This window comes from Spodoptera frugiperda, chromosome 30 (assembly GCF_023101765.2).
Source record: "Spodoptera frugiperda isolate SF20-4 chromosome 30, AGI-APGP_CSIRO_Sfru_2.0, whole genome shotgun sequence".
Taxonomy (NCBI): Eukaryota; Metazoa; Arthropoda; class Insecta; order Lepidoptera; family Noctuidae; genus Spodoptera; species Spodoptera frugiperda.
In genome coordinates this window covers 4363740-4379966 of record NC_064241.1, presented here as the reverse complement: position 1 = coordinate 4379966, position 16227 = coordinate 4363740, and the positions used below count along the sequence as shown (strand labels likewise).

The 16227-nt window shown below is 35.4% G+C and overlaps 1 protein-coding gene across 9 annotated transcripts in view; it reads left to right on the top strand.

Annotated features, from left to right (window-relative positions):
- Window positions 1-2121: 2121 nt before the first annotated feature.
- The window catches only part of LOC118269916 (zonadhesin-like), a 31074-nt gene continuing 16968 nt past the window's right edge, over window positions 2122-16227 (top strand). For 3 of the 9 annotated variants that reach the window (XM_050706759.1, XM_050706755.1, XM_050706757.1), the window contains exons 1-20: window positions 2122-2286; window positions 3386-3568; window positions 4773-4967; window positions 7284-7469; window positions 7890-8072; window positions 8753-8944; window positions 9355-9555; window positions 10079-10264; window positions 10547-10729; window positions 10880-11080; window positions 11340-11522; window positions 11769-11960; window positions 12349-12540; window positions 12748-12942; window positions 13401-13595; window positions 14010-14204; window positions 14394-14588; window positions 14708-14896; window positions 15266-15457; window positions 15881-16081. In XM_050706759.1, coding sequence (XP_050562716.1) covers window positions 2190-2286; window positions 3386-3568; window positions 4773-4967; window positions 7284-7469; window positions 7890-8072; window positions 8753-8944; window positions 9355-9555; window positions 10079-10264; window positions 10547-10729; window positions 10880-11080; window positions 11340-11522; window positions 11769-11960; window positions 12349-12540; window positions 12748-12942; window positions 13401-13595; window positions 14010-14204; window positions 14394-14588; window positions 14708-14896; window positions 15266-15457; window positions 15881-16081 — 3736 coding nt within the window. In that variant the 5' untranslated portion in view covers window positions 2122-2189. The remainder of the gene's footprint in view (window positions 2287-3385; window positions 3569-4772; window positions 4968-7283; window positions 7470-7889; window positions 8073-8752; window positions 8945-9354; window positions 9556-10078; window positions 10265-10546; window positions 10730-10879; window positions 11081-11339; window positions 11523-11768; window positions 11961-12348; window positions 12541-12747; window positions 12943-13400; window positions 13596-14009; window positions 14205-14393; window positions 14589-14707; window positions 14897-15265; window positions 15458-15880; window positions 16082-16227) is intronic. The other 6 variants (XM_050706760.1, XM_050706752.1, XM_050706753.1 and 3 more) reach the window with 5 other exon arrangements.

The following is a 16227-nucleotide window of genomic DNA, read 5'->3' as shown; positions in this document are numbered from 1 at the left end:
AGGTAGATGTAAAGTATATACAATAAAGGTTTGTCTACTATTTGTAAGTATTATACTGTCGTATTCACAGACATTTCAATTATTTCCTTAGTAACGATTTTGCATCGAAAACGATTGCTAAAGATAGGGTTAAGTAACCATTAATTGACTCTGAATACAGCGGATAGTATCTTAAATTAGGTACGGTACTTATTGATTGCATACAAGAAGAAATATCTATTCGTAATTACGAGCACAAGAGAATTGGTAGTAATCCCAGTTAGGCAAATTGTTGTAGATTAATTCTGGAAATTATCACAGGTTTTCCCTTGGGTATAGAGAACCAGAAAAGTTCCTAATTTTATACTAGTGTTATACCTATGTATAAAGTTGAAGAGTTTGTTTGTTAGTTTGAACCCGCCAATTTACGGAACTACTGGTCCGATTTGAGTAATTCTTTTTGTGTCATATAGTGCATCTATTGAGGAAGGTTATTGGCTAAACATCGCACTACGCTCAATGAGAGCCGAGCAGAGTGGGTAAACCCGTGTGGAAGTAACTAATCATTGTTTTAATAAATAAACTGAGAATGTTTTAGCCTCTACCGTGTCAATACGTATCGCCACACCTTTAATCCCCGAGGGGTAGGCAGAGGTGCTCGTAATGGCAACCGTTGTCTACCGTTTTAATAGTTATCAGTACCTATTATCAATTAGCCACAAGTCTGTTCTAGGAATTACCTACTTAAGTACTTGATTATAAATAATTGTATAGTGTTCCAAATCCAAATCAAATTTTTACATTCAAGGTCAATGACATAAGACATGAAACAATCAATAATTGAAACCTATTAAGTATTTCTTTTGTGATTTTATTGATAGACAAACACGTGTTTCTTTTTTATTTGAATTAGTTACGGTAACACGGAATTTTGCTATTGTTCATATTACTTTACACGTAGGTAAATATCATATTAATTCAAATTAAATTAATAATATTCTATGTTAGCGCTTTATAAGTGTAAATAAACATTTTTTTTAATAAAACAGTCTGTATTCTGGTCGATTAAAATGCTTTGAATTTTTACATACATAACCTCACGCCTGTCTTCCATGGGGGTAGGCAGAGACAATGGAACGCCAATTGCCACGGTTCTTACACACTTTTCTTTATCGAAAAAGACAAAAACGTTAATATATAATACTTCACTGTAGGTACTGTATCATATTTATTTTACTTTATTACTGACAATAAAAAGGACTGGTTCTGTTAATTAGTCTTTCTTAAATAATTATTTTTTGTTACATTCAATGAAGAATTAAACGAATGATACCTTACTGGTAGTTCACTTAATTATTTTTTTATTTAAACCAACAGTTCCGTATCTTTTCCTGCTCTTATTTAGACCAAGAGCGAAGCTAAGTTAGTTTAGCATAGCTGACGCAGTTTTCTATAATTGTGTGTAGACTGCGAACCGAAGCTGCGAACTGCCTAGTTGGTTTACCGGGGCTCCGACTCGAAAAGCAGGAGTAGGAACAGGGTGGGTTTTTGTCAGTAAGAGTCTGACACTTCCTCTCGCCTCACCCAAGGCGGGAGAAGACATCGTATGATTTCCCCCCTTAAAAAAAAAGAACTAAGCTATGTGAATATAGAAAACTACATCGGCTATACCTATAACCTAAGCACATCTATAACTGGTTTTATTTTACGCTTATGATCCAAGAGCCAAATCCTGGAGTCTTTTTATGATATGCAAGTTGCGCTCCCATGGACATTTGCAATCAGAAGAGACACAGGCATATTATCGACTATCGTTAAAGGTTTTAAAATAAACATTCAACTACATAGCTATACAAAAATGAAACTGCAATTAAAAATACTAAATACTTTTTAATACGAGTAAAAGAAGTATTTAATACAACGCTTAGTAAATAATTATAAGAAAAAACATGTTTCCTTTGTATATTTTTTCATTAAACACATTTCATGACCAATAGAAATTTTCATAACAATAATTTTATTGAAAAATCGTGCAATGACGTCGTGTAGGTACTTACTTACTTTAATTATTTACTTAATACATTAAAGTTAGCATGTTTTTTCTGTTTGATTTTATTGAAAACGTTTTCAATCGATAATGAATAATTAGTTGTGTGACAAAGTTAATAAATACGGCAGATGTTTCATGTACTACATACAGTACGGTTGAAATGTTGGTGTTTGTCGGGTTTCTGGTTTTAACTTACGTTGGGGGTATATTTTCCAGTGTGAGACCGCCACCATCGTCATCGTCATGTGACGATTCAGGTAGGAATGTAATAGAAATATAGATTTATTTTATGGCAATTAACGACCGAAAAAACTAGATTAATTCTTGTTTCTTTTTTTAATATTGCTCCTCTAGGATTTTCTTCATGGATCCATGCAGGAATCGAACCCGCTACACGTAGCGTGGTAGTCGGTTGCTTAGCCAACCATGCAGTCAAATTCAAATTATCTGAATCGATTTAGGTTTATGTAAAATTTCTAAAGAAGTGTATCAGGCTATTGATTTGGTAATGACCATTGATGTATAAAACTTAAACCTAATATATAACTCAATAGTAACGATTTATGATCTCTAAAGTACTCTCTTATGTAGAAGAGGACCGTTGGTAGTTTAATGGTCCTCTGTAAGAGTGTTGACTGTTGGACTACCAACAGTGATCTTTAACGAGTGTTGATTTTATCGTTTTTACTTGAACTGTAAAGAAAATCAAGAATAATAAGAATTTCAATTCAATTACTAACTATTACAAACAATGTAGTACATATATTGTATGACAGAATTTGTATTATCATGTGTTCTAGTTAGAAATAATTTAAATATAAAGTAGGTACTTAAGATACGTTAATTTTGTCTTATTTCCTACGTCATAGACGGTTATATACGATTCCTATTTTTTTTTCTTCTATTTTGTGTTTTGTTTTGGTGCATCGTGCCCGGTGCCGAATAAATGATTTTTCTTTCTTTCTTTCTTTCTTTCTTTCTTTTCTTTCATTCCAAAATTACAAACAATTTTGTTATTGTATACTAAACATACAATGGGATCAAACTTGGACTCCAGAGAGCACAAATCTAGAGATTTTTTACGGTATAAGCCGGTAAACGACCCTACAGATTACCTGATCGCCGTCACTCATGGACACCCTAAACACCTGAGGCGTTACAAGAGCGTTGCCGGCCTTTTCAGAAGTTTAAGGGTTGAAGGGGAATCGGGATTTGGGAAGATTGGGAAACAGGGAATTGGAACTCCGTTAATCTCACTTATGCCTTTACTTCCCAAAAATCTTTCTCTTTTTGGGAAAATTTTGTTAAATGGTAAATTTAATTTTACTTAAATAATATAATTACCTTTTCCTTCAGAACCTCAATGTGCACCAAATCAACACTACACGGAAAATAATACAAATTGCATCAAGACCTGTTCGGACCGATTCAGGTCCTGCTCGGAACCTTGTGACCCATACACTGGTTGTGTTTGTGACCATGGTTCCGTGAGATTATTTGCTGATGGAACTGGGCCTTGCGTTCCGAAATTTATTTGTCGTAAGTAAATATTTTTACGTGTGTCTGAGGACTAACTCGTGCACTCAGAGTCATTTAACGGTTATTTAACCCAGTCCTTAGCAATTGTTTATCATAAAAAATCGTTACTAAAGAAAAATGGTATGAAAATTAAAAATCTAATTTTAATCCGTCAGGTAGGTAATGGAAAAAAATTAGACAAGTATTTTTTGTTTTGTCATATAAGATAAAAAGGAAATCTTGGATAAAACGAATTAAAGTTTAGGAGTAGCAAATAAAATGTCTATCTTGTAGATTATTTTAAATCATTAAACACGTATTTTTTCTTATTTCACAAGATTAAATAATTTCGACTTGTTACTTTTGAATATTTTATAGGGTTATGTGACGTGGCAACCTACCAATCCTGAACTTAGCTGTATCTAAGTATTGTGACCTTGAGATAATATAAAAAAATACGTGTCTAATTATTTTTTAATTATCTAACTGACAGACTAATTAGAATTTTTAATTTTCATACCCTGTCTACTGCCCTATTGGTCTGTTCACGGTTGATTGTTCCATTTTTGTTTAGATACTTTTTTCCTGGAATTTTGTCTAGACGTTACAATGCTGGCTTTTGTTACAATCTGGGTAAGCCCTTTGTAACCTATATAAAGATCCTTTCATCCTTCAAGGCCTTAAACCAAATCTTATACCTTCTTTGTGTTATTGAACCCTATTGTTCAGTGCGTAAGAAAAACACAAATCGTTTTCTAATTAAAATTCTTTAGTATACAATTCTTTTCATTGTTTTTACATGTTACAGACTCCATACTAGTAATTTTAAAAACCGAGTGTTTGGAAAATCTCAGCCAGTACAATTTTATTATAACTGTCGTGAGACATACTAAATTAATTATTATGTTATCGGCTTACTCACGTAACTGTCAGCAGCGCAACATCGCCTAGCCAATGGTTTGAAACTAGTCAAGTTCCGCGTTAAACAGTTACCTACGTAAGTAAGCCGATAACAATAATTAAACCAGTACAACAAGATAAAAAAAATAATAATCATTATTCTCAAAATTATTCTAGTCCAATACATGATCAATGATATTTATTTAAGCAAGCAGGTTACAACACACTTTTACATGTTAATCGCTAAAATAACTAGATGAGGAATAGGAATGATTTAATTAATTTTCAAGCTGCTTTTAAAATTCGGCAATTTTACTTCTTTTAGGTATGTTCGACGGTCCCTTGTGTCCGAAACATCAGCACTATACGGAAAACGACCCGACATGCATACGGACCTGTGCGAACAGCTTGGTGCCACCTTCAGACTCCTGCAAGCAACACACTGGCTGCGTCTGCGATGAAGGTCGAGTGAGACTGAACGATGATGCTACAGGACCTTGTGTTCGGGAATCTACGTGTTGTAAGTAGAGCAGTTTGCCAACCCGCATTGAGCACACGTGGTGATTATTGCTTAGATCTTCTCTTTGTGTGGCCTTTGGTCAGGTGTGGCCACTTATAGGCTGTTGATGTGTAATTGATGAAGTAGAGCAGTTGACAAAAATTGTTTTATAACACGTGAAAACTTGAATTAGCTTATTTCATTTAATAGGTAAATATGCAACAAGAAGATTGGTTAAGAAGATAAAGCTTAATAATACAAAACTTATTAAATGTGAATAGTCTTCAACTTTATTTGCCGCATCCATTTTTTTAAGTCAGGTAATGTCTTTAAAACGTAAAACGCGAAATGATCGCACACAAACAAACATAAACTGAGAATCAGTCAGTCCTTTTTTAAAGTTAGTAAAGAAAAACTAACAAACAACTTACTTTAGTTAGTTATACCTAAATAATTCGAGGAAAAATTATGATTTCCCATAGTTATACTTATATTTGTTAGTAACCTCTGTATCTTTTTTTCGTCATATTTCAGACATTTTGTAGTTTAAACGCCACGAAACATGTTGAGTGTCATGTGTTGTGCGTCAATTATTACCTAGTGGATACAAAAAGGCTTTACAAAACATACGGAACTGTTCACATGGCTACAATGCATACATACTTGTATACATACATACTCATGAATATATTAATTACACAGCCGTTTGATATATAATTGTATTAAAAATCTTTTCTATAAAACAATTAGACCTACATTAAATACTTCACGCGTAGGATATATTATATTGTTTGAAACTAATAATGCTAATATTTAGTCAGCTTACATGAAGTAAAGTAACTCAGTACCCTTAGTACGAGTTTGCTTTACGTTGGTTTATTCGAGTCGACCAATCAGAGCGCCGAACGCGTTCTCGTTTCGACTACTTTAAACGTAAAGAAAACTCGTACTAAGGGTACTGAGTTACTTTACTGTTTTGGCCAGATGGGGCCCAGTAGGGCTGATGCCCGACCCGGAGCTGCGGACAACGTAACAGATTACCGGGGCTCCGGCTCAAAACAGGAGAAGGAACGGGGTGGTTTTTAGTCAGTAAGAGTCTGACACTCCCTCCTGCCTCACCCAAGGCGGGAGAATTCATTGGATGATTTTCCCCCTTAAAAAAAGGCTACTGTTTTGGCAGACATATCAAGTTACACCAATTTGACAAATGTGTTAAACAGATTTTATATTCTATAATTTTCGAATAAGGTTGCTAATGAAATAAATTAGGAACTAGCTCTATATGCTGCGATTTGGTCGTCAACAAACGATCACGTTTTCGTGATTCATGGATACAAATAATGGCCACACGTGTATGAAGTACCTATTTGTTTAATCATAATAGACGTTCATTAAAATTAGGTATTTGTAAACACGTGTAAATTAGTTTTGGTTACGTTTTTGGTTCATTGGAAGTGATTGCTAAATTCGTCCTTCCGTATAAAGTATAAAAGCTATGTTTGATCAAACCATGATATTGGCAGTTGCGTATTGCAACCAAATGAATTCTAAAGCGACTAACCTTTCCATGAAGAATAACTTTAGTCACAAAGTATGTAACACGTGCGAGCAAAGCAGCGGGCATCAGCTAGTTTTAAGTAAAATTGGAAGTTTCTATAAATATCATAGAAACCTGCTCGGTAGGTTTGCAGTAAAAAGGTCAGTCAATATAATATGGCTTGATCGAAATATATAATTTAGTATTGTTATCTGTTTGCACAAATTGCACTAGTCGTAGGTAGGTATTTAATCTATTAAATGCAATATGCAATGCACGATACTGACATTATATTTTGCCTTGAAATGGTGATAGGTACAATAATTAAAAAATAAATACAATAAAATAGAATAAAATAAAATACTTTGTTGGTGTAGTGTTGTATAATATTACATTAACCATACAGACATCACATCATTAGCCTATAAGCGGCCAAAGCTGATCAAAGGCCTCTTCTCACACGGAGAAGGGTCTGAGTATGTATATAGCCCAGGTTTTCTCATGATGTTTTCCTTCACAGTTTGTCAGTGGTAAATAATCTTAGTAAGTATATTTGACTCGGAAATAGTTATATTGGTACTTGCCATTAGTAGGTTTTTAACCCGCACCCTTATTCATGAGAAGCGGGCGTCTTAACCCTCTGGGCCACTACGACTGTACATTATCTGCAGTATATAAAATGATCTCCTAGACACTTACACAACAACCTAATTTTGATAACTTAATGATTAAAATGTCTTCATCACGCCAAACAATAATACGACCTCCAACATAAGACTTTAGTTTCAAAATTGTTTCAGCAATGATATTGTGCGGAGATCCGAATGCGGAGTACAAGACCTGCCCTGACCCATGCCCAGAAACCTGTGACACACCGAAACCAAAAGTATGTACGAAGGCTTGTGTCAAAAATGGCTGCGAATGTCGCAAAGGATATGTACTGGATAAGATTGGCGGAATATGTATTAAGCGTAAACATTGCCCTGGTAAGGAAATTTGATTTTTATTTCTATTTAATCTATCAGTCATATCTATCAATTTAAAAACGTATATCTTATTTCTATTATTATAGGGTTGCTTTTGGAAAAAACGTTATAATATTATGCATCTTAATCCATGAGGCTGTAGGTAGTACTGCACGTAATGCAATTCAATATTGACTTTTCACTCGGACTGTTATGACCCCTTATTAAATGATATTAACCTATTACTATACATCAGGCGCAACTACAGATTCCATGTTTATTGAGAAATTAAAAAAAGGATCTACCACGATCCAGGAATCGAATCGTCGTTTCAAAGATCAATATTAAGTAATGATCCCTAAATTAACGACTTTCATACGTAGCGTATTTCTAGTAAAAATCCTAAAAATAGTATTAACTGTGCTGTTCTCTCTATTACAGTAAATAAATGCAAAGACCCGCATGCAATATACACGGAATGTCCCAATCCGTGCCCATTGACCTGTGACCATCCCAACCCAAGGCCATGTGCAGCCATGTGTTTGAGGGAGGGATGCGAATGTGAGTCAGGATACGTTCTAGACACCAAAACAGGCAAATGTATTAAGTTGGAGCATTGTCCAGGTATTTAATTATTGATATTATCACACACACAACGTCACGCCTTGTAAAAAAAGTAATAATACAACGTCAGCGTCACACCTTTTATCCCCGAAGGGGTAGGTAGAGGTGCACATTACGGCACGTAATGCCACTATACAATGTACACCCACTTTTCACCATTTGTGTTATAAGTCCCATGTAATAGGGGTGAGCCTATTGCCATATACTGGACACAATTCCAGACTCCGTGCTACTACTACCGGGAAATTTTCGAAAATCCGAAAAAAGCCCAGCTATACTTTGCCCGACCCGGGAATCGAACCCGAGACCCCTTGTTCGGCAGTCGCACTTGCGACCATTCGACCAATGAGGCAGTGATATTATCATATTTTTGGAATTATTTATTGACTGCTTTTAATTTTTTATTTTGGTCTTCGAGATTTCAAATTTTTATCACTGATGTGGAGATTTAAGAGGATTACGTAAATAACAGCACCTAAATGGCGAAAGCTTGGTGTTTTTAATTTAAGTAACTGGTAGTGTGAAAATATGCTGCTTGAAAAATATTGAGCTATAGAGACATCAATTTTATTGTTGAACATATTGAAATTACAGAAAACTGTGTTTAGATACAGTATTTGTAGTAAATAAACAAACCTATCTTGCCAGGAAGACTAATGTTTTACTTATCATTATTACAGTACCGGAATGCCCCAAACATTCTCATTACGCGATAAACGATAACACTTGCCCAAAGACGTGTGGGAATCGTCAGGTATCTACTACAGATGCATCTGGCGCCTGTGCACCATACACAGGTTGTGTCTGTGATGATGGTTATTTCAAAAAGTATGACAACAATACGGGCCCTTGTATTCATGAAAGCAAATGCCGTAAGGATATTTTTTTTTTTACCTAAACTTCCATTCTTTTTTACATTTTTCCAAATATTGCTTCTATCAGTATAGGCAAATGATCAGCTAATGATGATAATACCAATGCCAGTGATGGACCTCTACAATTTTACTCATTAAATGCCAGTAGATTTTATCTAAACTTTCATTTGAATTTTGATGAAAATTTTTCACATAGTATTCATAGCAGTATATCTAGATGATTAGCCAATCGTGAATCTTATGCAATTGATGGAACTAATTCATAGAAGTACACAATTAATGGCAAAATATTATTTTCCCTATCAAATGAGACTTCTAACATTGGTCGTGTGACAAGACCAAATGTGAGTGTCACAATATTTTTAGGTCTAGAATTCGAGAAGTAAAAGTCGATGTCTTTATTCCAGCTCCAATTCCTACTACATGTGGAACGAATGAAGTAGCAACTAGTTGCCGAATTGCCTGTCCACCACAAACTTGTGAGAGTATTTATACTACATACTTTTGCCCACAAGCTGAGTGTGAACCTGGTTGTGATTGCATTAATGGATATTTGAGGAACTCTGAAGGTATCTGCGTACCTTCTGAGCAATGTAACACTAACAATGGTACGTATTTATCTTTTGCGTCTTTTATACTTTATTTTTCCATCATCAGCACTATAAACCTATTTTTGGTCGCAAGTTTTTGAAATAATATATTTGTCTTTCTCTGTTTTTTATCTGTAGGTGTAATCTGACAATCACTGTCAGTATCACAAATGTTTATTTACTCGTTTATTAAAATCTAGTCTGCAATAATATTATTATGTTTGTCAGTTGATTTCAGTACATAATCATAATGGTAATTTGGTTTCTAAATTTCATGTCAAGTAACTAAACTAGTAAGTCTAGTATAGCTGTCTCCAACTATTATCTACCTGTTAGACTACTTAAGATTTCATCTAAACATTCCAGATCTGTTTCATTCTATTCCTTTATTATATCAACTTTCTTGGTTTTCAAAACTCCTTCTTCAACTCTTCCCTATTTCTTTCACATCACTGTTTCTGTCTCTCTCTCTTCATTGGTCTTTCTTCTCTTACGTTTCTCATTTACGTAGTTCACTGACCAAACAATATGTCTTTGTCAGCTCCTGTTTGTGGACCAAATGAAGAGTCATCAGACTGCGCAATTCTATGTCCCCCTCAATCTTGTGAAAGCTTGTACCTCGACTATCTATGTGCACAAATGGAATGTAGACCTGGATGCAATTGTGTGAAGGGTTATCTTAGGAACAGTGATGGCATTTGTATTCCGAGTGGAGAATGTTCTGCAAGTTGGTTTTTATCAATATTTTTTCCTTATAGCATTGCATAGATGTTCATACAAATATCAAATCACTTTTAAAAATGTCAAGGCCAATTTTAGAGAATCAACTGCTTAGTTCATTTTAAATATATTATTATTTCTGCGTAATTTAAGAGTGCAGGTTTAACACATATCTTATACACTCAATATGCATGTAACGGCTCGATCCCATTGGTAATGATCATGAAAGGTGGTATGCCACAAGGTTCTATTTTAGGACCAATAAAAATATTTGGTTTACAATTTGTAGGATGCAGAGGTGACGCCAATGCTACGGCGACATCATGTGGAAGTGCTTGCCGACCGACTTGTGCAGACCCAGATAGAGCTAATCGAGCTTGTATTCTTCTTTGTATTCTAAATGGATGTGAATGTAAACAAGGGTACATTTTGTCTGAAAGTGGTGTTTGCGTAGATCCAAAAGATTGTCCTGGTAAGTGAACAATGGTATTATGTTTTAAATAAGCCAGAACAGAACTTTGCTCACGAAGAATAACTAATATTGTCGCTACAATTTTGAAACCACTTTTTTCATCTTCTATTCTTCTTTTAAGTGTTGATCATTTTATTTTTACTTCTTTAGGTGGATCTCCACTATGTGGTACTAATGAAACGTATACCAGTTGTAAAGTGGGCTGCCCTACTAACTACTGCCCAACTGATGATAGTCGAGCTATGGTTGCTTGTTCTATCGCCTACCCTTGTCCAGGCGGGTGTGCTTGTAGTCCAGGCTATTTGTACGAGAGTTACGAAAACCCTCAATGTGTTCTGGCTTCAGATTGTCGTAAGTAACTTTGTGTGTATGTATTTTAAACTCTAATGTTATCAATTTAAGGTGCTTAAGCATCAATGCCGAATTGTAGTTAAATTACTGAATATAAAATCTTTTTTATTTAATTTAATAATAATAACTTATGCATCTCATTAATTTTTTGTCTAATTTATTTAATTTTACTTTGGCCTAACTTTCATCATCCGACACCTATTGGACTAAAGTCTATACTAAAATGCCCGTATCCTTAGTCATGTTATTTTTATTTCAGCTGAAGTCGAGTGTACTAGACCAAATGAGGTTTGGGATCGAAACCCTACAAGTTGTTACCCAGAACGATGTGATGAAAGAGAGAGGGAGTGTGTAGATCCATTCCCGGTTCCACCAAGATGTGTCTGTAAAAAGGGATACCATAGGAATGATAGTGACGTTTGTGTTCCTGCTTCTGAATGCCGTAAGTAAAGTTTTTGTAAACCATGAATTTCACCATCAATTTTTGAAGACATGACAGTCAAGCTATACAAAAAGTGATAGCAATATCATACACTCTAGTGGACTAATTAATAATTAAAAAAGATAATAAACTCCAATTAAAGGTATCATTTCAAAAAATCTGGTGCAAGTAAAGGTTCGGGCATATTTTTCAACTTAACAATATTTTGCAAACAAAACCTAACGATCAATTGAAATAAAATTACAGCATCATTAGGATGTAAGGGTGACCTCAATGCAACGCTAACACAGTGCCCAACGCCATGCCCGGCTACCTGTGCTGATCCAAATGCTGGAAATAAACCTTGTATCGAGATATGTCTCCCAGAAGACTGTCAGTGTAATCCAGGATATGTTCGAAGTGAAGAAGGAAAATGTATTAAACCTGAAGATTGTCCAGGTAAGAGAAAATTGAGCTAAACATTGCATAATAATGTGAAGTTATGTGGACATTAAAGCATGCTGTGCCAGAGCGTAGATCTACGCGAGACACAACGTATTTTCTATGGTGGCTCTTATACCAGCAGAAGAAGAGGTTAAATTGCCATAGTTTGTTTAATTGTAGTTTACTGTTATAGTCGTTGCAACTTCCACTATTAAAAGCTGATTATGTTGAATTCTTTGCGATATTAATTCTTTGCAATTTGTGTATTTTCAGCTCCTCAAGTGGACCTCTTTGCTCTTATATCAAGCGATATTAACTCTTAATTCAACTAATAAAATAAGCTTATTCAACTCAGTTTTTGAATTTTGCGTAAACTATTCTTCATTTTTTATTTCTGTTTTAGCGCCTGATACTTGCAATGGGGATCCCAACGCAGTGTTCTCTGACTGCCCCAGTGCTTGTCAAGCCACTTGTGACAACCCAGATACTAACCAGCCGTGTGTAAGGAAATGCCTACCAAGTGGCTGTGTGTGCAAACCAGGGTTTATCCGAGAAAAGAAGAACGGAAAGTGTATTAAACAATCGAGTTGTCCAGGTATTTCAAGCTTATTCCAAATTTATTAAAGACTAGTTTGCTAAAGACGAACTTGTTGCTGCTGTAGAATATGCTAATTTGAACTCTATTATGATTACTCTGAGTTCAAATTTAAAAAATGCTCCATAGAATTTTGAATTTATATTTCATACAGTAAGCCTTTTTTTGTGTGGGTGAATATTGAATCTATAATGACATTCTTTACAGTGGATAATGGATGTAATGGTGACAAAAATGCGACAGAAACGCAATGTGGTAGTGGCTGCCCAATTACGTGTGTGAATCGATTCAAAGAAAATAATATCGTCTGTCCAGCTGTATGTCTACCGGGCTGCTCATGTAAAGAGGGATACATTTATACTGATGTTGGAGGGGTATGCGTGAAACCAGAGGATTGTCCAGGTACGAAGTACAAAATAAAATTATAATAGGAATGTTTCCTACTAGTCAAATTCAATACTTTTTTCGAAGCGTCAAAAACGATATTTTCTATGAACTTTGTATGAAACACTCTGTTATGACGTCATAAGTTTTTCACGTCAAATAGCAGACTTATTTCTAGAAATTTAGTTAGGAAAAGTCGAAAATTAAGTAGTTCATCAAATTTATATTATAATATGAGAGTGTGATTATTTTTGAACATTTTATTGTCATCCCTATTGCCTTATGTATTGTATTTGTTTTATGTAGTAGCAGTGCAGTAGGTAGCGAGATTGTGCTTTTACAGAAAATTATTTTGAAAGTAGAAACCTCAATAAAATGTGATTATCTACAATAATCTTACATTGAAACTATATATATATACTCGTATATACATATAAAAGAGCCTAGAACGAGACTTTTTCCATCTTCGATTTCAGTTCCAGAAGAAAGTTGTGATGGAGATCCCAACGCAGTGTTCTCTGACTGCCCCAGTGCTTGTCAAGCCACTTGTGATAACCCAGATACTAACCAGCCGTGTGTAAGGAAATGCCTACCAAGTGGCTGTGTGTGCAAACCAGGGTTTATCCGAGAAAAAAAGAACGGAAAGTGTATTAAACAATCGAGTTGTCCAGGTATTTCAACCTTATTCCAAATTTATTAAAGACGAAATTGTTGCTGCTGTAGAATATGCTAATTTAAGGTAAGCGTCCACAGGCCCGCATCGTACGTATCGCACGCAACGGATTTTAGTTTGTCTAGTATAGAAACTCATACAAATGCGTCCACTAATCCGCACCGAACGGACCGCATCATCGGCAATGCCTACATGCGATGCGTACTGATGACGTCATACGGAATGCGTGCGATGCGTACGACGCCGGCCTATGGACGCTTATCTCTAAACCCTATTATGATTACGCTGAGTTGTTTCCAACTTGCAGAAGATTCAAATAAAAAAAATGCTGCATTGAATTTATTTCACACAGTAAGACGAGATTTTTGTGTAGGTGAACACTAAGTATATATTATAGTGATTTTGTTTACAGTGGATTATGGATGTAATGGTGACAAAAATGCGACAGAAACTGAATGTGGGAGTGCTTGTCCAACTACGTGTCGGAATCGATTCAGAAAGAATAAGCTGGCCTGTCCAGCTGTATGTCGACCGGGCTGCTCATGTAAACGAGGATACATTCTTACTGATGTTGGAGGGGTATGCGTGAAACCAGAGGATTGTCCAGGTAAAAAATGTTAAAGAAACAAACTTTAAAATATGTTAATTATTAGACAGCTAATTGTGTGTTTTATTTTTTATTTTACATACATACATAACCTCACCCACCTACAAATTTTACCTGTTGAACTCGTAAACTCCAAAATTAACCTATATATAATAGTGATGTTTTAAAGTCATGGATTCCTTATTTCAGTTCCAGAAATCGAAGGTTGTGATGGGGATCCCAACGCAGTGTTCAGTGATTGTCCGAGTGCCTGTGAACCAACCTGTGACGATCCTAACTCCAGCCAACCATGTATTTTGATGTGCATGCCTAAGGGATGCGTCTGCAAAAAGGGTTTTGTTCGTGGAAGTAACGGCAAGTGTGTCAAGGTTGAGGAATGTCCAGGTATAACAGTATTTCTTTTTTTTCATAAAAGGGTACATTTTGGTGTGAATAAGTCTAATGAAGAATAATTAAACTTATTCCTTTGATTCAAAATTCAAAATTTTTTGAAATTATTTTAGTAGTTGGATGCGGCGGTGACCGTAACGCAACAGCAAGGGATTGTCCAAGTGCATGTCCCCTGACTTGCGCAGATCAGAACAGAAATAAACCTTGTCCAGCTATTTGTCTGCCAAGAGGCTGCGATTGCAATGAGGGCTATGTATTAACTGAAGTTGGTGGAAAATGTATAAAGCCTGAAGATTGTCCAGGTAACAAGAATTCATTGTGCTCTAGCCCATTTATCATAGGTGTACTGAATTTAAATAAAATCTTAATGATTAGTTATTAAGTTTGACGTAATTGTTTGACGAGTAACTTGACTAGTTTCAATCCATGCTAGAGGCTCACATTCATAAGCAGCGTTCCGTGACATATGACGCGGCGATTGTCGCGTTACTACAGTCAGTAAGCCGATAACATAATAATCAATTTTGTATGTCTCACTCTTATAATAAAATCTTAATGATGTTAGAAATCGGTTAAATTATCATCCGTTAATTTTGTGTTCATGATTTTGACCTTAACGTCATCACAATTATTTAGTGGATAGTTTCGTAAATTCCAATGTTTTATTATAGCTGAGCCTCAATGTAATGGAGATCGCAATGCAACGTTCAAGGAATGCCCAAGCGCATGCCAAGCTACTTGTGACAATCCGGATTCTAATCAACCATGTATAGACGTGTGTTTGCCTGATGGCTGTGTGTGCAAAGAGGGATATATTCGGATAGAAGAAGATGGTGAATGTGTTCAGCCAGGTGACTGTCCAGGTGAGAATCTGATTTTATTCGTCATAGAAAAGAGTAATGAAGGGGATTAGTGTGATAGTGATCTGGATGATTATGGACATTTTAAACTAAAATGCCACTTAGACATTGCTTTATCTCAGTTATGTGATCTTTTTGTCGTTGGGGAAGTTATTTAAGTATCTACTTTTTTGGTACCAGGAAAATTTGACAAGAAGTTTTTAAACTGACATGGTCACTAAAATTAATATTAGAACTTGGGTCGGGATTTTTACCATGTTTATCTATGTCTATGCTCGTGATATGAAATAAAAATATCCCGTCTCAAGTTCTAATATTATTTGCCAAGAAGTTATAACTTTTGGTTTTTCGGCAATCACACTAATACTCGCAACATTTCATCTCGACATATAGGGATCCAAACCAATGACATTTTTATTTCTACAGGTGGATCACCAACATGTGGTGCCAATGAAACCTATGTATACTGTAAAGTGGGTTGTCCAACTAACTACTGTCCCACTGAAGACAGTCAGGCTATGGTCGCGTGTGACCCTCCCTACCCTTGCCCGGGCGGCTGTGCTTGCAAACGAGGCTATTTATATCGCAGTAGAGATGATGAGACGTGTATTAAGTCTTCGGAATGTCGTAAGAAGCTTTAGATATTATTGGAAATACATTTTTGCATACTTTTTTACGGTTACGGTCTAGAATATCTTGTTAAAAGTACACTTCTAATACTATTATTACATTTTGCACATGTCATTATAAAAGCCAATGAAAGGAGATGGTTA